At 38.3% G+C, this 22,264-nt stretch overlaps 1 protein-coding gene across 1 annotated transcript in view; it reads right to left on the reverse strand.

Annotated features, from left to right (window-relative positions):
- Nucleotides 1-19,941: 19,941 nt before the first annotated feature.
- The window catches only part of LEKR1 (leucine, glutamate and lysine rich 1), a 230,207-nt gene continuing 227,884 nt past the window's right edge, over nucleotides 19,942-22,264 (reverse strand). The window contains 1 exon segment of the mRNA XM_066254409.1: nucleotides 19,942-22,117. Within this exon segment, the coding sequence (XP_066110506.1) occupies nucleotides 21,722-22,117 (396 nt within the window). The 3' untranslated portion in view covers nucleotides 19,942-21,721.

Below are 22,264 nucleotides of genomic sequence, written 5' to 3' on the forward strand. Positions count from 1 at the left end.
CTCTGTATCTACTTCTTTTTCATTAGCCATTAAAGCAGGGGTCAGGAACCATTTTGGCTGAGAGCTATGAACGCCGCATATTTTAAAATGTAATTCCGTGAAAACCATACACAATATCCAATAAAAAATTGGTGTTGTCTCAGAGGACAGCTGTGTTTGGCTCCAGCCACCCACAACCATGAACATGAGTGATAGGAAATGAATGGATTGTAATACATGAGCATGTTTTATATTTTTAACGTTATTATTTATTTTATTAAAGATTTGTCTGTGAGCCAGATGAAGCCATCAAAAGGGTCACATCTGGCTTATAAGCCATAGGTTCCCAACCCCTGCATGAAAGAAAACTAAATATTGATTCATCTCATCAAGAAATACAGTGTCGGCCCTGTCCGGTTGGCTCAGTGGTAGAGCGTCGGCCTGGCGTGCAGAAGTCCCGGGTTTGATTCCCGGCCAGGGCACACAAGAGAAGCGCCCATCTGCTTCTCTACCCCTCCCCCTCTTCTTCCTCTCTGTCTCTCTCTTCCCCTCCCACAGCCGAGGCTCCATTGGAGCAAAGATGGCCCGGGCACTGGGGATGGCTCCTTGGCCTCTGCCCCAGGCGCTAGAGTGGCTCTGGTCACAATGGAGCGATGCCCCGGAGGGGCAGAGCATCGCCCCCTGGTGGGCAGAGCATCGCCCCCTGGTGGGCGTGCCGGGTGGATCCCGGTCGGGCGCATGCGGGAGTCTGTCTGACTGTCTCTCCCCGTTTCCAGCTTCAGAAAGATACAAAAAAAAAAAAAAGAAAGAAATACAGTGTCAATACAATTTAACTTTTATGATTAATAATCATCAAATCTTATAATATACAGTGTGTCCATAAAGTCATGGTGCACTTTTGACTGGTCACAGGAAAGCAACAAAAGATGATAGAAATGTGAAATCTGCACCAAATAAAAGTAAAACCCTCCCAGTTTCTGTAGGATGATGTGGCAGCATGTGCGCGTGCACAGATGATGACATAACACTGTGTATACAGTGTAGCAGCCCACAGCCATGCCAGTTGAGATGTGGACGGTACAGAGGAAAGTTCAGTGTGTTCTGTGGCTCACTAAATTCAAATCCATAACCAAAGTGCAATGTGAATATCGGCACGTTTATAATGAAGCGCCACCACATAGGAATAACATTACTTGGTGGGATAAGCAGTTGAAGGAAACTGGCAGTTTGGTGGAGAAACCCTGTTCTGGTAAGCCATCAGTCAGTGACGAGTCTGTAGATGCTATATGGGATAGCTACCTAAGGAGCCCTAAAAAATCTGTGCGTGAGCCCACGTCAAACTGCACTAAATAGGTATGAAATTGGGAGAGTTTTCTTTTTATTTGGTGCAGATTTCACATTTCTATCATCTTTTCTTGCTTTCCTGTGACCAGTCAAAAGTGCACCATGACTTTATGGACACACTGTATTTATGCTTTAATAGTAGTATATTAATTATAACTATAATAACAATCCAGAAAAATTTTATAGTTATATATGTATCTTTGTAGTAATTTAACATAATAAAAGATCAATAAAATGATTAAAATTATAAAAACATCTTAAAGTAATAGTTTTATTTTTTATTTTATTTTTTTACAGAGACAGAGAGAGAGTCAGAGAGAGGGACAGATAGGGACAGACAGACAGGAAGTGTGAGAGATGAGGAGAATCAATTCTTTGTTGCAGCTCCTTAGTTGTTCAGTGATTGCTTTCTCATATGTGTCTTGACCAGGAAGCTATAGCAGAGAAAGTGACCCCTTGCTCAAGCCAGTGACCTTGGACTTCAAGACAGTGACCTTTGGGCTCAAGCCAGTGACCATGGGGTCATGTGTATGATCCCATGCTCAAGCCAGCAACCCCTTACTCAAGCTGGTGAGCCTCTGCTCTAGCTGATGAGCCCACGCTCAAGCCAGTGACCTCAGGGTTTTGAACCTGGTCCTCTGCATCCCAGTCCGATGCTTTATCCACTGCACCACCGCCTGTTTGGACAGTAATTGTTTTATTTTAAATATTCGTATTTATAAGATTCTGGTTATCATTATAGCATCCTTTGTAATTATTTAAATTTATGATGAAATATTTTTGATATCAACCTAAAAATGTGCAAGAAATACATGGTTAAAAATATTTTTTTTTCAGGGTACATTGGCAAAAATATTGACTTACAATTCTGAAGAGAACATATGAATTAAGTCCTTACCTAACAACTGATTAAATAAGGTAGTGGATTCTTTTCTCCCCAACCCCACCTGTTCTCACTAATCTCAGTTCTATACTGAGCATTATGTACCCTTGGAAAAAATTAAAAGATTTTTATTTTTGGGATTCAATGAAATCTTAGCTTAAACCTCACACATTTTAATAGCATAGTCTAGCAATGGAGAATGGAAACTTGTCTGCCCTGGTTTTCAAAAAATTCTGCTTTAAATCCATGAAAAGAAGAAGTCACTTTAATTTTGGTGGTAACCTTAATTCCTTAAAAATTTAAGGTTCCAAAAAAATATTTACAACTGTAGAATTTATTCACTCTAAGTAGAAGGCAGAACATGTCTTTTTAGATTATTGTGTTAGACTATATCAAACTCACTTGGGAGAAAGGTGTGTACATTGGACAATGATGTACAATCAAAGCCAGATGTTCATATTTTACAGAAAACAATTATATTTCAAATGTTAAATCTTATGAAAATGTCTATTTAAAAATGCTTCAATATTTTAGGCCCTAGATGGTGGCTCAGTGGATAGAGTGTCGGCCTGGCATCTGGACATCATGGGTTCGATCCCCATTCAGGACACACAAGAGAAGTGACCATATACTTCTTTTCCCCTCCCGCTCCTCCATCTCTCTCTCTTCCTCTCCCGCAGCCAGTGGCTCAATTGGTTCGAGCATGGCCCTGGGTGCTAAGTATAACTTGGTTGATCCAAGTGCATCAGCCTCAGGTGCTGAAAATAGCTCAGTAGATTTGAACATCGGTCCCAGATAGGGTTGTTGGGTGGATCCCAGTCAGGGCATGTGTGGAAGTCTTCCATACTATCTCCTCTCTTCTCACCTAAAAATAAATAAAACTTAAAACAAAATAAAAATGCTTCAATATTTTAAATTATGTCTAATTCTTGTGTTTGAATGATTATTTATGATAATAATTAATAGTAATAAAAAACCATACAAACTAAATATCAGCAGTATGTTAAGAGAAGATATTAAAAACATTTTAATGACAAATGAATGAATCCCTTTCATAGTTTTCTGAATTAAAGTGTTTAGAGGTTGTGGCTACCCCATGGTTAATGAGATGAGCTGATTTAATGTTTACAGGTGAGTGAGCATAATGATTTATTGTGTTAAATAGAGATTTTGAAATTGAGAACTTGCATCAAATTCTTATTCAGTTGCTCTTAGTGCTACATTTAAAAAAATTACCTTAGGTGTAATACCACAAGTTACAGTTTTATATTTAAATAATTAAGAACTACTTTTATGGCCCTGGCCCAGTTGTCTCAGCAGTAGAGCATAGGCCCAGTGTATGGAAGTCCTGGGTTTGATTCCCAGTCAGGACACACAGGAGAAGTGACCACCTGCTTCTCCACCCCTCCCCTTCTCTCTGTCTCTTACCCTCCACAGCTGTGGTTTGAATGGTTTGAACAAGTTGGCCCTGGGTGCTGAGGATAGCTCCATGGCGTCAACTCAGGTGCTGAGATGGCTTGGTTGCCGAGCAACGGAGCAGTGCAGTGGCCCCAGATGGGCAGAGCATCACCCTGTGTGGGGCTTGCTGGGTAGAATCAGGTCAGGCATATGTGGACTCTGTCTATCTGCCTCCCTGCCTTTCACTTCACTAAAAGAAAAAAAAATTACTTTTAGGAAAATAATGGTACTCTAATGTTTCTTTCATACTTTTAATGTTATTTAATTTTCTAAGTTTCACAGGCCTCAAAAGGCAACTAGCAGCAGCAAGATGGCGATGGACGTTCCAACTTCCACTTCCCAGAACCAAAGTGAATTACTTAATTTTAAGTAACTTAATTTTAAGAATAATCATCTGGAAAAACCAACTTGGGATAAACCAAGAGGAATCTATAACCAAAAATAACCAAGGAAGCCACACTGAGTCTGGTAGGAAAAGCAGAAATGTGGAGTGCTGCCCAGCTCCCAGGAGCAAGTGGCAGCCTGGATGGTCTTGCGTGGCAGAAGGAAAGTTTCCTGGAGGGGGAGGGTCTTGGGCCCCAGGACCAAAGCCCCAGCCTTAAGCTCCAGAGCCTAGAAGAGGCGTACAGACAGTATTTAGCTGTCTGTACAAACCAGGATACGGTTTGTGAGAAACAGACAGATTTCTCAGACCCAGGATTCTTCTTAAAGGGACCGTGCAGAAAACCTCTTTCACAACCATCACCTGGGGCTCTGGGGGATGAGGACAGCTGAGAGGACCAGAGTAGCAGGAAGAGAGTGTAATCTAAGAGGCACAGGGAGAAACACTTTGAGAGACAGCCACTCTAACCCATGAGCTGAGTCACTCCCCAAACCTAAAGTGAATATTTTTCCTGGAACCAGCAATACCAGCAAAGGGAAAGCAGGTCACCAGCCAAACAAAAGCTCAGTCAGGGCAAAGAATTGCTTAAAAGCAGGGAGCCATCAAGGATATAGTATTGAGTGCTGAGGTCTGAGCTACATCACCACCCTCACACTGCTGAGTGCTCGCTGGAGAGCAGGCAGCAGCAGGACATGGGAGGGTGGTCCCATTGATGGGGCAGAAGCCAGGAGAAGGCTGCAGCTGTCAGCCTGGGTGCAAGCACAGTCTTGCCCATGGGGGTGTGGTGGAGGTCAGGGGCCAGCCAAGGCTTGCAGTCTGAATGCAGGAGCACAGTCTTGCCCATGGGGGCTGGGCGGAGGCTTGGGGCTGGCCAGGATTTGCAGCCCAAACATGTGAAAGCAATCCTGTTTGTGGGGGCAGAGCAGAGGCTGGGGGCCAGCCAGGGCTTCCCCTTAGGCATGCAAATGCAGTCCCACCTGCGGAAGTGAGACAGAAGATGCAGCGACCATGGTGGTGGGCTGGTGCTGGCAATGCCCAGGAACAAACACCTGAGGTGGCAGCAGAGGGGGTGCCAGGCCTGCAGACAGACCACACCTAGAAAACACAGAGGCCACATCCATTGGACTCCTATGGCCATACTTACTTATACACAGACAAAGTGGGAAGGCAGAGAAATGCAACCCAACTGAATCAACAAGAGAACTCCCAAGAAAAGATATGAATGAAATAGAAATAACCAAATTACTGGATTCAGAGCTTAAAATAATGATTGTTAAGATGCTCAAAGATCTTAGAGCAACAATGGATGGACAAAGTGAGCACTGAAATAAAGAGATAGCAAGTATTAAAAAAGACATTGAAATAATAAAAAAGAATCAGTCAGAAATGACAAATACAATATCAGAAATGAAGACCACACTAGAAGGAATTAAAATCAGAATCGATGAAGCTGAGGATCGAATCAGCAATTTAGAGGACAAGATAAACAAAAGCGCAGAAGCAGTGCAGCAAAAAGAAAAGAGGCTCAAAAGTCTGAGGAAACTCTAAGAGAACTCTGTGACAACCTGAAGAGAAATAACATTCGCATCATGGGGTTCCTGAATAAGAAGGAAAAGATCAAAGGGTAGAGAATCTGATTGAAGAAATCATAGCTGAAAACTTCCCTAAATTGATGAAGGAAAAAATCACACAAGTTCAAAAAGCACAGAGAGTCTCATTAAAAATGACCCCAAAAGGCCCACACCAAGACACTTAATTAAAATTAAGAGATAAAGAAAAAATACTAAAAGCTACAAGAGAAAAGCAATTACCTACAGAGGATCCCCCATAAGGATGACATCCAACTTCTCAACAGAAACATTAGAGGCCAGAAAATTGCAAGGAATATTCAAAGTGATGCAAAACAAGAGCCTACAACCAAGACTTCTCCATCCAGCAAGACTATCATTTAAAATTGAAGGAAAAATAAAACGCTTCCCAGACAAAACAAAACAAAACAAAAAAACAACAACAAAAACCCAATTCAAGGAATTCATTACAACTAACACAATGCTACAAGAATTGTTAAGGGGCCTGCTGTAAAGAGAACAAAGGGGGGAAAATCTAGTAAAAGAGGAATGTAGATTTAAAGAATAAAATGGCAATAAAATACTATATATCAATAATAACCTTAAATAAAAATGGATTAAATGTTCCAATCAAAAGACATAGGGTAGCTGTGTGGATAAGAAAACAGGACCCGTACATATGCTGTCTACAAGAGACACACCTCAAAAAAAAGATACACATAGACTGAAAGTAAAGGGATAGAAAAGAATATTTCATGCAAATGAAAATGAAAAAAAAAGCTGTGGTAACAATACTTAGATCTGACAACATAGACTTTAAAACAAAGAATATAGTAAGGGATAAAGAAGGTCACTACATAATGATAAAGGGAACAATCCAACAGAAAGATATAACCATTATAAATATCTATGCACGTAATATAGTAGCACCTAAATATATAAAGCAGATTTTTATCAATATAAAGGGCGAGATTAACAGCAATAGTATAATAGTAGGGGATTACAATACCCCACTGACATCACTGGATATAGATCCTCAAGAAAGAAAATTAACAAAGTAGTAGCAAACTTAAAGGACACACTAGGTCAACTGAATTTAATAGATATCTTCAGAACCTTTCACCTAAAACAGCAGAATATACAATCTTTTCAAGTGCCCATGGTACATTCTCCAGGATAGACCACATGTTAGACACAAAACAAGACTCAATAAATTTAAGGAGATTGAAATTATATCAAGCATTTTCTTGTATCACAATGGCATGAAACTAGAAATCAACTACAATAGAAAAACTGAAAAACACTCAAACACTTGGAAACTAAATAGCATGTTATTAAATAACAAATAGCTTAACAATGAGATCAAGGAAGACATCAAAAATTTCCTTGAAACAAATAAAAATGAACATACAACAACTCAAAATCTATGGGACACAGCAAAAGCAGTCCTGAGATGGAAGTTCATAGCACTACAGGCATAGCTTAAGAAGCTAGATAAAGCTCAAATAAATAATTTAACCCTGCATCTAAAAGAACTAGAAAAAGAACAGAAAGTAAAATCCAGAGGAAGTAGAAGGAAGGAAATAATAAAGATCATATTATAAATAAATGACATAGAGGCTAAAATAACAATACAGAGGATCAATGAAACCAAGAGCTGGTTTTTTGAGAAGGTAAACAAGATAGATGAATCTTTAACCGGATTTACCAAGAAAAAAATAGGGAGGACTCAAATAAATAAAATTGGAAATGAGAGAGGAGAAGTAACAACTGACACAACAGAAGTACAAAGGATTGTAAGAAAATACTATGAAGAACTGTATGCCATAAAATTAGACAATCTAGGCAAAATGGACAAATTCCTTGAAACATACAATCTTCCAAAAATCAATATAGAAAAATTAGAAAATGTAAACAGACTGATTTCATCAAATGAGATTGAAACAGTTATCAAAAAACTCCCAACAAACAAAAGTCCTGGGCCTGATGGCTCACAGGCGAATTTTACTAAATATTCAAAGAAGAACTAACTCTTATCCTTTTCAAGCTATTTCAAAAAATTCAAGAGGAGGAAAGACTTCTAAACTGCTTTTACGAGGCAAGCATAATACTGACTCCAAATCCAGGCAAAGACACTACAAAGAAAAAAAACAACTATAGACCAATATTCCTGATAAATTTAGATGCTAAAATTCTCAACAAAATATTAGCAAACCGAATCCAGCAATACAGGAAAAAAATCATACATCACGATCAGGTGGGATTTAATCTGGTGAGACAAGGCTGGTACAATATTCACAAATCAATCAATGTGATTCAACACATAAACAAAAGAAAGAATAAAAATCACATGATAATATCAGTAAATGCAGGAAAAGCATTTGATAAAATCTTGCACCATTTATGATCAAAACTCTTAGCAGAGAGTAATGGCGGGGTAGGAAGCGATACCGATAAATCTCCCCCAAAACTCAACAAGATCTTCAACTAGAAACAGAAAAACCTATACTTGGAGCTTCCAGATGCTTCGCAATACACCCAAAGGTATGATTGAGTGAAAAATTGGCTAAATATATAACCAAACCCCGAAGGAAAAAGGGAGTAAGAAATGCTCCGCCTTCCTCACTAACCTAAACAGGGCGGCTTTCTCTGGTAACTGTGAATATAGAAACTGAGGCGGGCAAAGGGGGTGAATAGATCCAGGCCGCCGCGGCACAAACGGCCGAACCAGGCTGTGGCACACAGATCCAAGCCGAGGAAAATCTGATCCTGTGGCAACCCGGGCAATACAAGCTAACACTCGCGCCAAACCCAAACAAAGAAAGACAAGCGGAGCGGCCATTTTACCCGGTCTCCTGGTCGGTGCGCAGTTAGTGGGCGAGAATTTCTTCCTAGGCCCCGAGAGTGCGTGCCCGTGTTGCCCCACGGAGAGGCAGGGTCAGAGGCCTTTCTGTGGGCCGAGGACAGAGTCTCTGGGCAGCCCCAGCGCCCTGGGAAAGCCACTCACGGGAGGGAGTGAGAACTACTTCCAACGGTGGAGATTTTCCGTGCTGGTGAGGGTTTCACTCAGAGGGAACCGCGGCCGGCCTCATATCCTGGTGTGCGCGCGCAGATAAGGAGTGAGCGATTCCTCCGAGTGCCTCCGCAGTGCGCGCCCGTGTTATCGCAGAGAGGGGCAGAGTCAGGGGCCTTTGTGTGGGCCAAAGCGGAATCTCGAGCTGCCCCAGCGCCTTGCAAAAGCCGCGCACGGGGACGGAGCGAGACTCAATTCCAACACTGCAACTTTTCCCTGCGGTTGGGGGTTTCACTCAGAGCATGAGACTGCTGGCTGGATATCCTGGTCACAGACAGTGAGTGAGAGTTTCCTCCAAGCGCCCCCCAGAAGTGGGCACCCGCCTGTGTTACTGGACAGAGTGGCAGAGCCAGTGGTCTTTGAGTGGGCGGAAAGCCCGCCTGATTATGCTAGCAGCTCTGACTGACTGAGCCTTACCCAGAGCCCTGTGCTGAGTGGAAATAGAGTGGGGAGTTGCCAGCTCTTTGAGCCTCTTACTATCCAGGCAGAGGCAGCAGCAACCCCATAGCTGGATTATCAGGCTACTAATTGAGGAAGGAAAGACTAGGAGAAAGGTTCCAGGAACACGGACTCTCTCACTGTCGGAGCCTATAAATGCTAATGAGCCTCGACTCCCACAAGACTAAAGCACAATACATGACATTGCCATAGAGACTTATCAACTGCAAGCCTCTACCTGAGCGTGCCAAAGGGGCAGAACCCGGGGTACAGAGTCACCGACCAGGAAGAGGGAGAGAAAAGAAAAAGCAAGAAGATAACCTCTCAAAATCAAGAATAATCTGCAGACTTTATAACCTATCCCATTTTATTATATTTGTTTGTTTGTTTCTCTTATCTTCATTCTTGATACTTTTTTTTTCTTCCTCCAATTTGGCCGATTAACTCTCTACTGGTCTTACTCTCTCCTCTCCTTGAACTACACTACCCATAAGTGTTACATCTCCCATTATCTTTTCTCTTCTCTTCCTTTCTCTCTATGAGGGTTGCACTCCAAAACCCTTAACTCTCTCTCTCTCTCCTTTCTTTTTTCTTCTTTTAGTGGTTTCCTCTTTTTTTTCTCTCCTCTCTTTCTTTTCTCCCTCTATATTAGTTTCTTCCTTTCTCCTTTACATCTCCTCTCATTCAAACCTCAATAACAAACAAATTATCTTATCTGGGACTCAAACCTATGTTTGTGGCATTTTGGGGGGTTTTTACTTCACCTTTTTAACTCACTAGCAGTGCTCCCATCCCTGGCTCTCCATATTATCTAGTTCTGGTTCCACTAAATACAATAGTAAGTTTTTAATTTGTCCCCCCATTTTTCCGTTTTCCTCTTATTCCTCTCATCATAACTCTTAGACAACCAACACCTAAAAGCAAATCATTTTATTCTTGACCCAAATTTTTTCCTTATTTGCTTTTTGTGGGTCCATACGCTCTTTTTTTTTTCTTTTTTTTTCTTTTTTTTTTTTCCTTTTTTTCTTTTTTTCTTTTTTGCCCCTTTATTACTTTTCCCCAATTCAGGCCCTCCATCAAAGGCATTGTTTGTTATAACTCACAGTCCACCACAAGATTTTCTCAAGAAAGAGGGGAGAGGAGAGGAGAGGAAAAAAGGAGGGGGGGAATAATTTCCTTTTTTTAAAAATTTTTATTTTATTTTATTTTTCTTTATTTCATTATTAATTTTTTTTAAAAAAAACAACTCTTTTCGATTTTTTATTTATTTTTTATTTTTTTTAACTTTTTATTCTTTATTAAATCTCATTAATACTATCAACAAAACCACCCTCAGATGCCATTAAGGAAGAGAAAATCGAATATCATGGATACAAAAGAAAGAGAGGTAACACAGCTAGATGAGGAAAAATCTATGGAGAAAAAATTTAATATATTGGAAACCTTGGAGCTAAATGACAGAGAATTCAAGATAGAAATCCTAAAAATCCTCCGAGATATACAAGAAAACACAGAAAGGCAATATAGGGAGCTCAGAAAACAACTCAATGAACACAAAGAATATATGTCCAAGGAAATTGAAACTATAAAAACAAATCAAACAGAGATGAAAAACTCAATTCACGAGCTGAAAAACGAAGTAACAAGCTTAGCTAATAGAACAGGTCAGATAGAAGAGAGGATTAGTGAAATAGAAGACAAGCAACTTGAGGCACAACAGAGAGAAGAAGAAAGAGACTCAAAAATTTAAAAAAATGAGATAGCCCTACAAGAATTATCTGACTCCATCAAAAAGAATAACATAAGAATAATAGGTATATCAGAGGGAGAAGAGAGAGAAAATGGAATGGAGAACATACTCAAACAAATAATAGATGAGAACTTCCCAAGCCTGTGGAAAGAACTAAAGCCTCAAGTTCAAGAAGCAAACAGAACTCCAAGTTTTCTTAACCCCAACAAACCTACTCCAAGGCATATCATAATGAAATTGACACAAACCAACAGCAAAAAAAAAAAAAAAAAAAAAAAAAATTCTCAAGGCAGCCAGGGAAAAGAAGAATACAACATATAAAGGAAGGCCCATTAGATTATCATCAGATTTCTCAGCAGAAACTCTACAAGCTAGAAGAGAGTGGACCCCAATATTTAAAGTCCTGAAAGAGAGGAGCTTTCAGCCAAGAATACTATACCCATCAAAGCTATCCTTCAAATACGAAGGAGAAATAAAAACATTCACAGATACAGAAAAGATGAGGGAATTTATCATCAGAAAACCCCCACTCCAGGAAATACTAAAGGGGGTTCTCCAATCAGATACAAAGAACAAAAAAAAAACAGAGCCACAAGTAAAAGCTCCAAGAAGAACACAATAAAACCAAATTTAAACTGTGACAACAACAAAAAGAAAGAGGGGGAGAAGATGGAGATTAACAGTAGCAAAGGACGATGGAGTGCAAAAGTACTCACAAAATAGTTCGCTACAATGAACAGGGTAGGGACCCTTTTCATTACTCAAAGGTAACCACCATTGAAAAAACCACCACAGAAGCACATGAGATAAAAAAGATAGCAACAGAGGAAAGATGTCTGGAATACAACCAAATAAAAACAAAAGATAGAAAAACGAAAGAGAAGGATCAAACAAGACACAAAACTAACAGAAAGCAAGATATAAAATGGCAATAGGGAACTCACAAGTATCAATAATGACACTAAATGTAAACGGATTAAACTCACCAATAAAAAGGCACAGAGTAGCAGAATGGATTAAAAAAGAAAATCCAACTGTATGCTGCCTACAGGGACTCATCTAAGTAACAAGGATAAAAACAAATTCAAAGTGAAAGGCTGGAAAACAATACTCCAAGCAAATAACATCCAAAAAAAAGCAGGTGTAGCAATACTCATATCGGATAATGCTGACTACAAGACAGGAAAAGTACTCAGAGACAAAAATGGCCATTTCATAATGGCTAAGGGGACACTGAATCAAGAAGACATAACAATTCTTAATATATATGCACCAAACCAAGGAGCACCAAAATATATAAGACAGCTACTTATTGATCTTAAAACAAAAACTGACAAAAATACAATCATACTTGGAGACCTCAATACACCGCTGACGGCTCTAGATCGGTCATCCAAACAGAGAATCAACAAAGACATAGTGGCCTTAAACAAAACACTAGAGCACCTGGATATGATAGACATCTACAGGACATTTCATCCTAAAGTGACTGAGTATACATTTTTCTCCAGTGTACATGGATCATTCTCAAGAATTGACCATATGTTGGGCCACAAAAACAACATCAGCAAATTCAGAAAAATTGAAGTTGTACCAAGCATATTTTCTGATCATAAAGCCTTGAAACTAGAATTCAACTGCAAAAAAGAGGAAAAAAATCCCACAAAAATGTGGAAACTAAACAACATACTTTTAAAAAATGAATGGGTCAAAGAAGAAATAAGTGCAGAGATCAAAAGATATATACAGACTAATGAAAATGACAATACGACATATCAGAATCTCTGGGATGCAGCAAAAGCAGTGATAAGAGGGAAGTTCATATCGTTTCAGGCATATATGAACAAACAAGAGAGAGCCCAAGTGAACCACTTAACTTCCCACCTTAAGGAACTAGAAAAAGAAGAACAAAGACAACCCAAAACCAGCCGAAGAAAGGAAATAATAAAAATCAGAGCAGAAATAAATGAATTAGAGAACAGAAAAACTATAGAAAAAATTAATAGAACAAGGAGCTGGTTCTTTGAAAAGATCAACAAAATTGACAAACCCTTGGCAAGACTTACCAAGGAAAAAAGAGAAAGAACTCATATAAACAAAATCCAAAATGAAAGAGGAGAAATCACCACGGACACTGTAGATATACAAAGAATTATTGTAGAATACTATGAAAAACTTTATGCCACTAAATTCAACAACCTAGAAGAAATGGATAAATTCCTAGAAAAATACAACCTTCCTAGACTGAGTCAAGAAGAAGCAGAAAGCCTAAACAGACCTATCAGTAGAGAAGAAATAGAAAAAACCATTAAAAACCTCCCCAAAAATAAAAGTCCAGGCCCTGCCGGCTATACCAGCGAATTTTATCAAACATTCAAAGAAGACTTGGTTCCTATTCTACTCAAAGTCTACCAAAAAATTGAAGAAGAAGCAATACTTCCAAACACATTTTATGAGGCCAACATAACCCTCATCCCAAAACCAGGCAAGGATGGCACAAAAAAAGAAAACTACAGACCAATATCTCTAATGAATACAGATGCTAAAATACTAAACAAAATACTAGCAAATCGAATACAACAACATATTAAAAAAATAATACATCATGATCAAGTGGGATTCATCCCAGAATCTCAAGGATGGTTCAACATACGTAAAACGGTTAACGTAATACACCATATCAACAAAACAAAGAACAAAAACCACATGATCTTATCAATAGATGCAGAAAAGGCTTTCGATAAAATACAACACAATTTTATGTTTAAGACTCTCAACAAAATGGGTATAGAAGGAAAATATCTCAACATGATAAAGGCCATATATGATAAACCATCAGCTAACATCATATTAAATGGCACTAAACTGAAGGCTTTCCCCCTTAAATCAGGAACAAGACAGGGTTGTCCACTCTCTCCACTCTTATTTAATGTGGTACTAGAGGTTCTCGCCACAGCAATCAGACAAGACAAAGAAATAAAAGGCATCCATATCGGAAAAGAAGAAGTAAAGGTATCACTTTTTGCAGATGATATGATCCTATACATCGAAAACCCCAAAGAATCCACAAAAAGACTACTAGAAACAATAAACCAATACAGTAAGGTCGCAGGATACAAAATTAACATACAGAAGTCAATAGCCTTTCTATATGCCAACAATGAAACAACTGAGAAGGAACTCAAAAGAATAATCCCCTTCACGATTGCAACAAAAAAAATAAAATACTTAGGAATAAACATAACAAAGAATGTAAAGGACTTATATAATGAAAACTATAAACCATTGTTAAGGGAAATCGAAAAAGATATAATGAGATGGAAGAATATACCTTGTTCTTGGCTAGGAAGAATAAATATAATCAAGATGGCTATATTACCCAAAGCAATATACAAATTTAATGCAATTCCCATCAAACTTCCAATGACGTTTTTTAAAGAAATAGAGCAAAAAATCATCAGATTTATATGGAACTATAAAAAACCCCGAATAGCCAAAGCAATCCTAAAGAAAAAGAATGAAGCTGGGGGCATAACAATACCTGACTTCAAACTCTATTATAGGGCCACGACAATCAAAACAGCATGGTATTGGCAGAAAAATAGACACTCAGACCAATGGAACAGAATAGAAAGTCCAGAAATAAAACCACATATATATAGTCAAATAATTTTTGATAAAGGGGCCAACAACACACAATGGGGAAAAGAAAGCCTCTTCAATAAATGGTGCTGGGAAAACTGGAAAGCCACATGCAAAAGAATGAAACTGGACTACAGTCTCTCTCCCTGTACAAAAATTAACTCAAATTGGATCAAAGATCTAAACATAAGACCTGAAACAATTAAGTACATAGAAGAAGACATAGGTACTCAACTCATGGACCTGGGTTTTAAAGAGCATTTTATGAATTTGACTCCAATGGCAAGAGAAGTGAAGGCAAAAATTAATGAATGGGACTACATCAGACTAAGAAGTTTTTGCTCAGCAAGAGAAACTGATAACAAAATAAACAGAAAGCCAACTAAATGGGAAATGATATTTTCAAACAACAGCTCAGATAAGGGCCTAATATCCAAAATATACAAAGAACTCATAAAACTCAACAACAAACAAACAAACAATCCAATAAAAAAATGGGAAGAGGATATGAATAGACACTTCTCCCAGGAAGAAATACAAATGGCCAACAGATATATGAAAAGATGCTCATCTTCTTTAGCTATTAGAGAAATGCAAATCAAAACGGCAATGAGATACCACCTCACACCTGTTCGATTAGCTGTTATTAGCAAGTCAGGTAATAGCAAATGTTGGAGAGGCTGTGGAGAAAAAGGAACCCTCATCCACTGTTGGTGGGAATGTAAAGTAGTACAACCATTATGGAAGAAAGTATGGTGGTTCCTCAAAAAACTGCAAATAGAACTACCTTATGACCCAGCAATCTCTCTACTGGGTATATATCCCCAAAACTCAGAAACATTGATACGTAAAGACACATGCAGCCCCATGTTTATTGCAGCATTGTTCACAGTGGCCAGGACATGGAAACAACCAAAAAGCCCATCAATAGATGACTGGATAAAGAAGATTTGGCACATATACACTATGGAATACTACTCAGCCATAAGAAATGATGACATCGGAACATTTACAGCAAAATGGTGGGATCTTGATAACATGATACGAAGCGAAATAAGTAAATCAGAAAAAACCAGGAACTGTATTATTCCATACGTAGGTGGGACATAATACTGAAACTAAGAGACACTGTCAAGAGTGTGGTGGTTATGGGGGGGAGGGGGGAATGGGAGAGGGATAGGGGGTGGGGAGGGGCACAAAGAAAACAAGATAGAAGGTGACAGGGGACAATCTGACTTTGGGTGGTGGGTATGCAACATAATTGAACGACAAGATAACCTGGACTTGTTATCTTTGAATATATGTATCCTGATTTATTGATGTCACCCCATTAAAAAAATAAAATTATATAAAAAAAAAATTAAATAAAATTTAAAGCATGAAAAAAAAAAAAAAAACTCTTAGCAAAGTGGGGATACGGGGATCATACCTCAACATGATAAAGGCCATCTATGACAAACCCACAGCCAACATCATAATCAATGGGCAAAAATTCAAAGCAATTCCCTTAAGATCAGGAACAAGGCAGGGGTGCCCCCTTTCACCACTCTTAATCAACATAGATCTGAAAGTCCTAGCCACAGCAATCAGACAAGAAGAGATAAAATGCATCCAAATTGGAAAAGAAGAAGTAAAACTATCATTATTTGCTAATGATATGATACTGTACATAGAAAACCCTAAAGTCTCAGTCAAAAAACTACTGGACCTGATAAATGAATTCAGCAAGGTGGCAGATTATAAAATCAATATTCAGAAATCAGTGGCATTTTTATATACCAACAATGAACTGTCTGAAAAAGAAATTAAGAAAATAACCTCCTTTACTATTAAAAAAAAAAGTTCCTAGGAGTAAATTTAACCAAAGAGGTTAAAGACTTGTACTTGGAAAATTATAAAACATTGGTAAAGAAAACCAAGGAAGATACAAACAAATGGAAGCCTATACCGTGTTCATGGATAGGAAGAATAAATATCATTAAAATGTCTATTATCCAAAGCAATCTATAAATACTTCAAAGATATAGAACAAATATTCCAAAGATTTTTATGGAACCAAGAAAGAACACAAATAGCCTCAACAATTTTGAAAAAGAGCAATAAAGTGGGTGGTATCACACTTCCTGATGTCAAGATATACTACAAGGCCATCATACTCAAAACAGCTTGGTACTGGCATAAGAACAGGCATACAATGAAACAGAACAGAAACCCACAAATAAACCCACACCTATATGGAAAATTGATATTTGACAAAGGAAGTAAAAGAATACAATGGAGTAAAGACAGTCTCTTTAACAAATGGTATTGGGAAAATTGGACAGTACTTGCAAAAAAAAATAAAACTGGATCACCAACTTACACCATTCACAAAAATGAACTCAAAATGGATAAAAAACTTAAATGTAAGTCATGAAATCATAAATATGTTGAAAAAAACATTGGCAGTAAACTCTTCGATATCTCTCATAGCATTATTTTTTGCTGATTTATCTCCACTGGCAAGTGAAATAAAGAACAGGATGAACAAATGGGACTATATGAAACTGAAAAGCTTTTGCACAGCAAATGACACCAATAACAAAATAAAAAGAAAACCCACACAATGGGAGAATATATTCAACAATGTGTCTGATAAGGGGTTAATAACCAGAATTTATAAAGAACTTGTAAAACTCAACACCAGGAAGACAAACAATCCAATCAAAAAATGGGAAAAAGAAATGAATAGACACTTCTCCAAAGAGGACATACAGATGGCCAATAGGCGTATGAAAAAATGGTCAACATCACTAATCATTAGAGAAATGCAAATTAAAACCACAATGAGATACCACCTCACACTTGTCAGAATGGCACTCATTATCAAAACAACACATAATAAGTGCTGGAGAGGGTGTGGAGAAAAGGGAACCCTCCTGCACTGCTGGTGGGAATGCAGACTGTTGCAGCCATTGTGGAAAACAGTATGGAGATTCCTCAAAAAATTGAAAATCGAACTGCCTTTTGACCCAGCTATCCTACTTTTAGGAATTTACCCCAAGAACACCATAGAACTGCTCCAAAAGGAGAAATGCACCCCCATGTTTGTGGCAGCATTGTTCACAATAGCGGAAATATGGAAACAGCCCAAGTGTCTATCAGAGGACAAGTGGATTAAAAAGCTTTGGTACATATATACTATGGAATACTACTCAGCTATAAGAAATGATGACATCGGATCATTTACAATAACATGGATGGACCTTGATAACATTATACAGAGTGAAATAAGTAAATCAGAAAAAACTAAGAAATATATGAATACATACATAGATGGGACATAAAAATGAGACTCAGAGACATGAACAAGAATGTGATGGTAATGGGGGAGGGGAAGGAGGGATGGGGCAAGGAAGAAGAGAAGGGGTGGGGGAGGGGAGGTGCACAAAGAAAACCAGATAGAAGGTGACGGAAGACAATTTGACTTTGGGTGAGGGGTATACAGCATAATCAAATGTCTAAATAATCTGGAGATGTTTTCTCTTAACATATGTACCCTGATTTATCAATGTCACTGCATTAAATTTAATTAAAAATGATTAAAAAAATTAAAAATTGAACTACCCTTTGACCCAGCTATCCCACTTTTAGTAATATATCCTATGAATACCAAATAACTGATTCAAAAGAAGAAATGCACCCCCATGTTTATGGCAGCATTGTTTACAATAGCGAAGATCTGGAAACAGCCCAAGTGTCCGTCAGTGGATGAGTGGATTAAAATGCAGTGGTACATATACACAACAGAATACTACAAGGCCAAGAGGAAGAAGGAAATCTTACCTTTTGCGACAGCTTGGATGTACCTGGAAACTATCATGCTAAGTAAAATAAACTAGACAGAGGAAGAAACATATCATATGACTTTACTCATTTGAGGGATCCAGTGAACCATGTGAACTGAGCAAAGGAACAGAGGCAGAGGTAGGATCAAAGGGTCCAGAGAGAAAGTGGTCAGAGGGAAAGTGGAAGAGAAGATGGGATCAGAGAAGGGAAAGAGATTAGTGAAATTATATATACATAACATAGCATTATAGAGAACTGGACAGCAAATCCTTGAGGGAAGAGGGGAAGGCATTGGGGGGAGGAGTCTAAGGGGGGCAAAGGGAACACAGGGGTGGAGGGAGATATATTCGGTGGACACTTGAATTTATGTAAACACAATAAATCAAAATCATAGATTAAAAAATAATAAACATTTTAAAAAGGCAGCTAGTATTATCAAATTTTCTTTTGGGAATCAGTTACCCAAATATATACCTTTATGAGATTAAAAATTAAAATTATTCAAAGAGTTGTCAATGATCAAAATGGATTTAAAAATAACAAATCTCCAATTCTTTGCAGGCTCAGAACTTTAGGTGATGATATAAGATATTTGTAAATATTAATTGAATATAGATTTCTTTTAATTCAGTAGTTTTCTGGAGAACTGCAGACTCACAATCAACAGATGAAGGGACAGAATTTGAGTGCATTTGGAGCTGAGACATTGAATGGTCTACATTGGTGGGGGGTGGATCTCAGAGCACCCCTGTTTCAGTTAAGCACAAGCAAGGCTACTTCCGTTCAGCACTAATGTTTGGCTCTTACCACTGGCTCTTATCACAGGGCAGTTATCACCACTGGGAGCCATGACTCTCATACTTTAATGAACACATAAACCAGCTGAGGATTTCATAAAATCAGACTTCATTCAGTAGGCTTGGTTATGAGGCCTGATATTCTGCATTTCTAACAAGTTCCCAGGAGACACTGATCCTGCTGGATGCTTTTGACTGCACCATTTTTAGACTGCACCGTTCAAATTGTTTAAGTTGAAATAAATGTAAATCTGGTCTGTTTATTTATGGAATTACCACCTGTCTGATATACTTGTGGGATATATGTCAGTCTTACTGCAGATCATGACTAAACTCTCCAAATGATTACACAATTACTCATTGTAAAAGCAAGAGTATAGCAGCGTGCCAAGAAACCACGTTTTGTACTGATAGTCTCTACATCACTTTAGAAAAGCTTACGTGTGACTTCTTTTACAAATTTAAATATGTTCATAATTTAAGAAAAATGTATCCCAATGGTTCCTGAGGAGAGAGCTACAATTGCAAGACGGGAAAGCATGTGTAATTGGATAACAAAGACCGTTGCTCCAAATAGCCTCCTATGTGTTTTAAAGCTTTCACTAGTTTTTGCCATCTCTTTGATGTGATGAGTACCTGTAATTTAAACACACAAACACCAGATCAGAAACACAGAGGTCTAGAGCAGTGCTCTCCAGGATTGACATAAATACTGCTGACATTATACAAGGAGATTTAAAGGTATACCAAGTAATATTTAGTATTTTAATAGATACATATTTATTTTAGGCCTATTAGAAAAAATATATAACTAGAAAATAAACCTCATTATTTTAAAGTCATCCTTCTTTGAGTAAAGTTTTCTTTTCACATAAATTTAAGTATAAAATGTGAATGCATTTGAAGAAAATATTAGGTAAATTCAGTGTAGGTGCTTCTGACAAAACTTAAGACGGAGGCCAGGGCATCACTTGTGAATGGAAAACTGGGTGGCAAAGGTTGGGGCAGCATCAGTGTTCTGGTTCTAGTTCTGTCACTAACTAGCTGACAAGTCAGACCTTTATTTGTAAAGAGGTTGTTGGGTGACCTCTAAGGTTCATCCTAGCACCACTAGTCCATGGTGCTATGCTCGCTTGTCAAATCCCATTATAAGGAACACCAATCTCTGTAAAACAAAAATTAGCACTTTAAGCCTTAACACAAGATGTGCTCATTTAAACTAGTCAGGGAAACTAGGGAAACTAATGTGAAATTTTTCTGATGTTAAAACAAAAGCATATCTATCACTGGTAGATCAGACCAATCCTTTGAAAGACTGGACATAAACTTGATTTTGCTAAGTAATTTTAGTCTTTTTGCCCAGGGGAGGGATTTCAAGTACTTTTGGATTATTTTATCAATATGCTAGCCAAATAACAGAGAGTTTTACTTGCCATATTTCACACGTTTTATATCATTCTAAACTGAAAGCAAGAAGCTTGGATGTCCATGATGTCAGATGAAGGATTTAAGTAAAGCCAGTCTTGGAAGAAAAATACACGTCTATCAGATGGAGAAAAAGATAGATGCATACTGGCTTAAGACAAATAATTCTGTTTTTGAAACAGGTGGAGCCTGAAGCTTTATGATAACCTAAAAAGGCTTTCTGGTTTCTGGTTTTAATTTTTCACTCTGGAAATAGAAAACATGTTAACCAATTACCCATTTCAGGGGTAATAAAATTGGAATGCCAAATTAGTGCTATGTGCCTCTATTAAACTGTCTTGAATTAGTTCTCTTCTCAATGGCTTGTAAATACAAGTTCAATTCAAAACCTGAGTGCCAAAACAGCATTCAGTGTAGAAAATCTCTATGGAGTAATATACGTGTGGCCAGGCTTTCTGTTTTCGAAAGCGATCTGTATAGTTAGTAAACTAGCTTTTCCTTGAATTAGAGTTACTTGTCCCTCTATTTAGAGGACCCCCCCAGTCTCACAGGGAAGAATGTCTACCTATCATATCTTCTGACCCAGCCTAAAAGGAAATTAATCAGTTAGATAGTGAGGTGAAAAGAGAGAAGTAATGATGATAAACTCTTTGAATATTTGAACTAAGCATTTTGGGACGAATTAAAGACTAAAGTGTTTTTATTTTCTATTTGGAATACTAATTGCAACTATTTAATCTATTCAGCCTAACAAACAAATGAAAAAAACACCAATGAAACTGTTACAATCTATTTTTTGTAGAGCTATGTCTGCTTGTAATGGTGCAAAAAATTAGAAAAGAAGTTATGGATGAAAAATGTTACCTACGATCTCTGAAAAGGTATATTTGTAAAGCACATCTAAACATACAATCCATAAATATAGAACTGGCCCTCTGGAATCCCAACAATTTCATTATTTGTTGCAATTTGAAAGACCTCTTGGAAAATGTGGTTTCCTGGTTTCCCAGCTTTTTCAATTCTCTTGTTAAAAATGTCTATAGAAATGCATTCTTGATCTGTGATACTGTGACTGCCATCTCAGTTACAGTGGTCTCCACCACTCAGGGGAAGACTGAGCATGCTGTGTGGATCTGCTCCTGACTCTGGATCAGTCAACGAGGATGCAGTCCCCTCTGCAGTCTTTGCCTGGTCTCATGGACTGAAGATGCCTGACCCTTGGAAGGATGTGCTTGGAGGACAGTAGGCAAACCCAAGCTGTTGACCCTTTTGGGCTGAGCTGAGGTTGGAGAAGGGGTGGGTTTCGACACACTGTGCAGGCTGGGGATTTTGATCCCTTTTCCAGAGTTCAGTCTTGCAATACCTCTCTCTTCCTGATGACTGACTGCAGCAGAGGTTAGGCTGCCCTGGCTGAAGCAACACGGTGACAACGGGAAACCTCCACTGAGCTTCCTGAGCTCCAGCAGCTGTTCTCTGGCTTGACTCAAAGCCTCTGTCAGCTCAAAGCGTTCTTCACACTCTCTACGCACCGTTTCCTGAAGAAATGTGTTCTGCAATGAGAAGGGGGGGGGAGTATCCTTAGCTTTAAACAGTGTACCTGTGAATAGTTCTTGGCAATATAAATTGAGAACTGAACTGAAAATCATCAAAGGTCTTGTTCTTTTACTACCTTTGTGCATACTCTATCACAAAGGACA

The sequence above is a fragment of the Saccopteryx bilineata genome, chromosome 2 (assembly GCF_036850765.1).
Source record: "Saccopteryx bilineata isolate mSacBil1 chromosome 2, mSacBil1_pri_phased_curated, whole genome shotgun sequence".
Classification (NCBI taxonomy): domain Eukaryota; kingdom Metazoa; phylum Chordata; class Mammalia; order Chiroptera; family Emballonuridae; genus Saccopteryx; species Saccopteryx bilineata.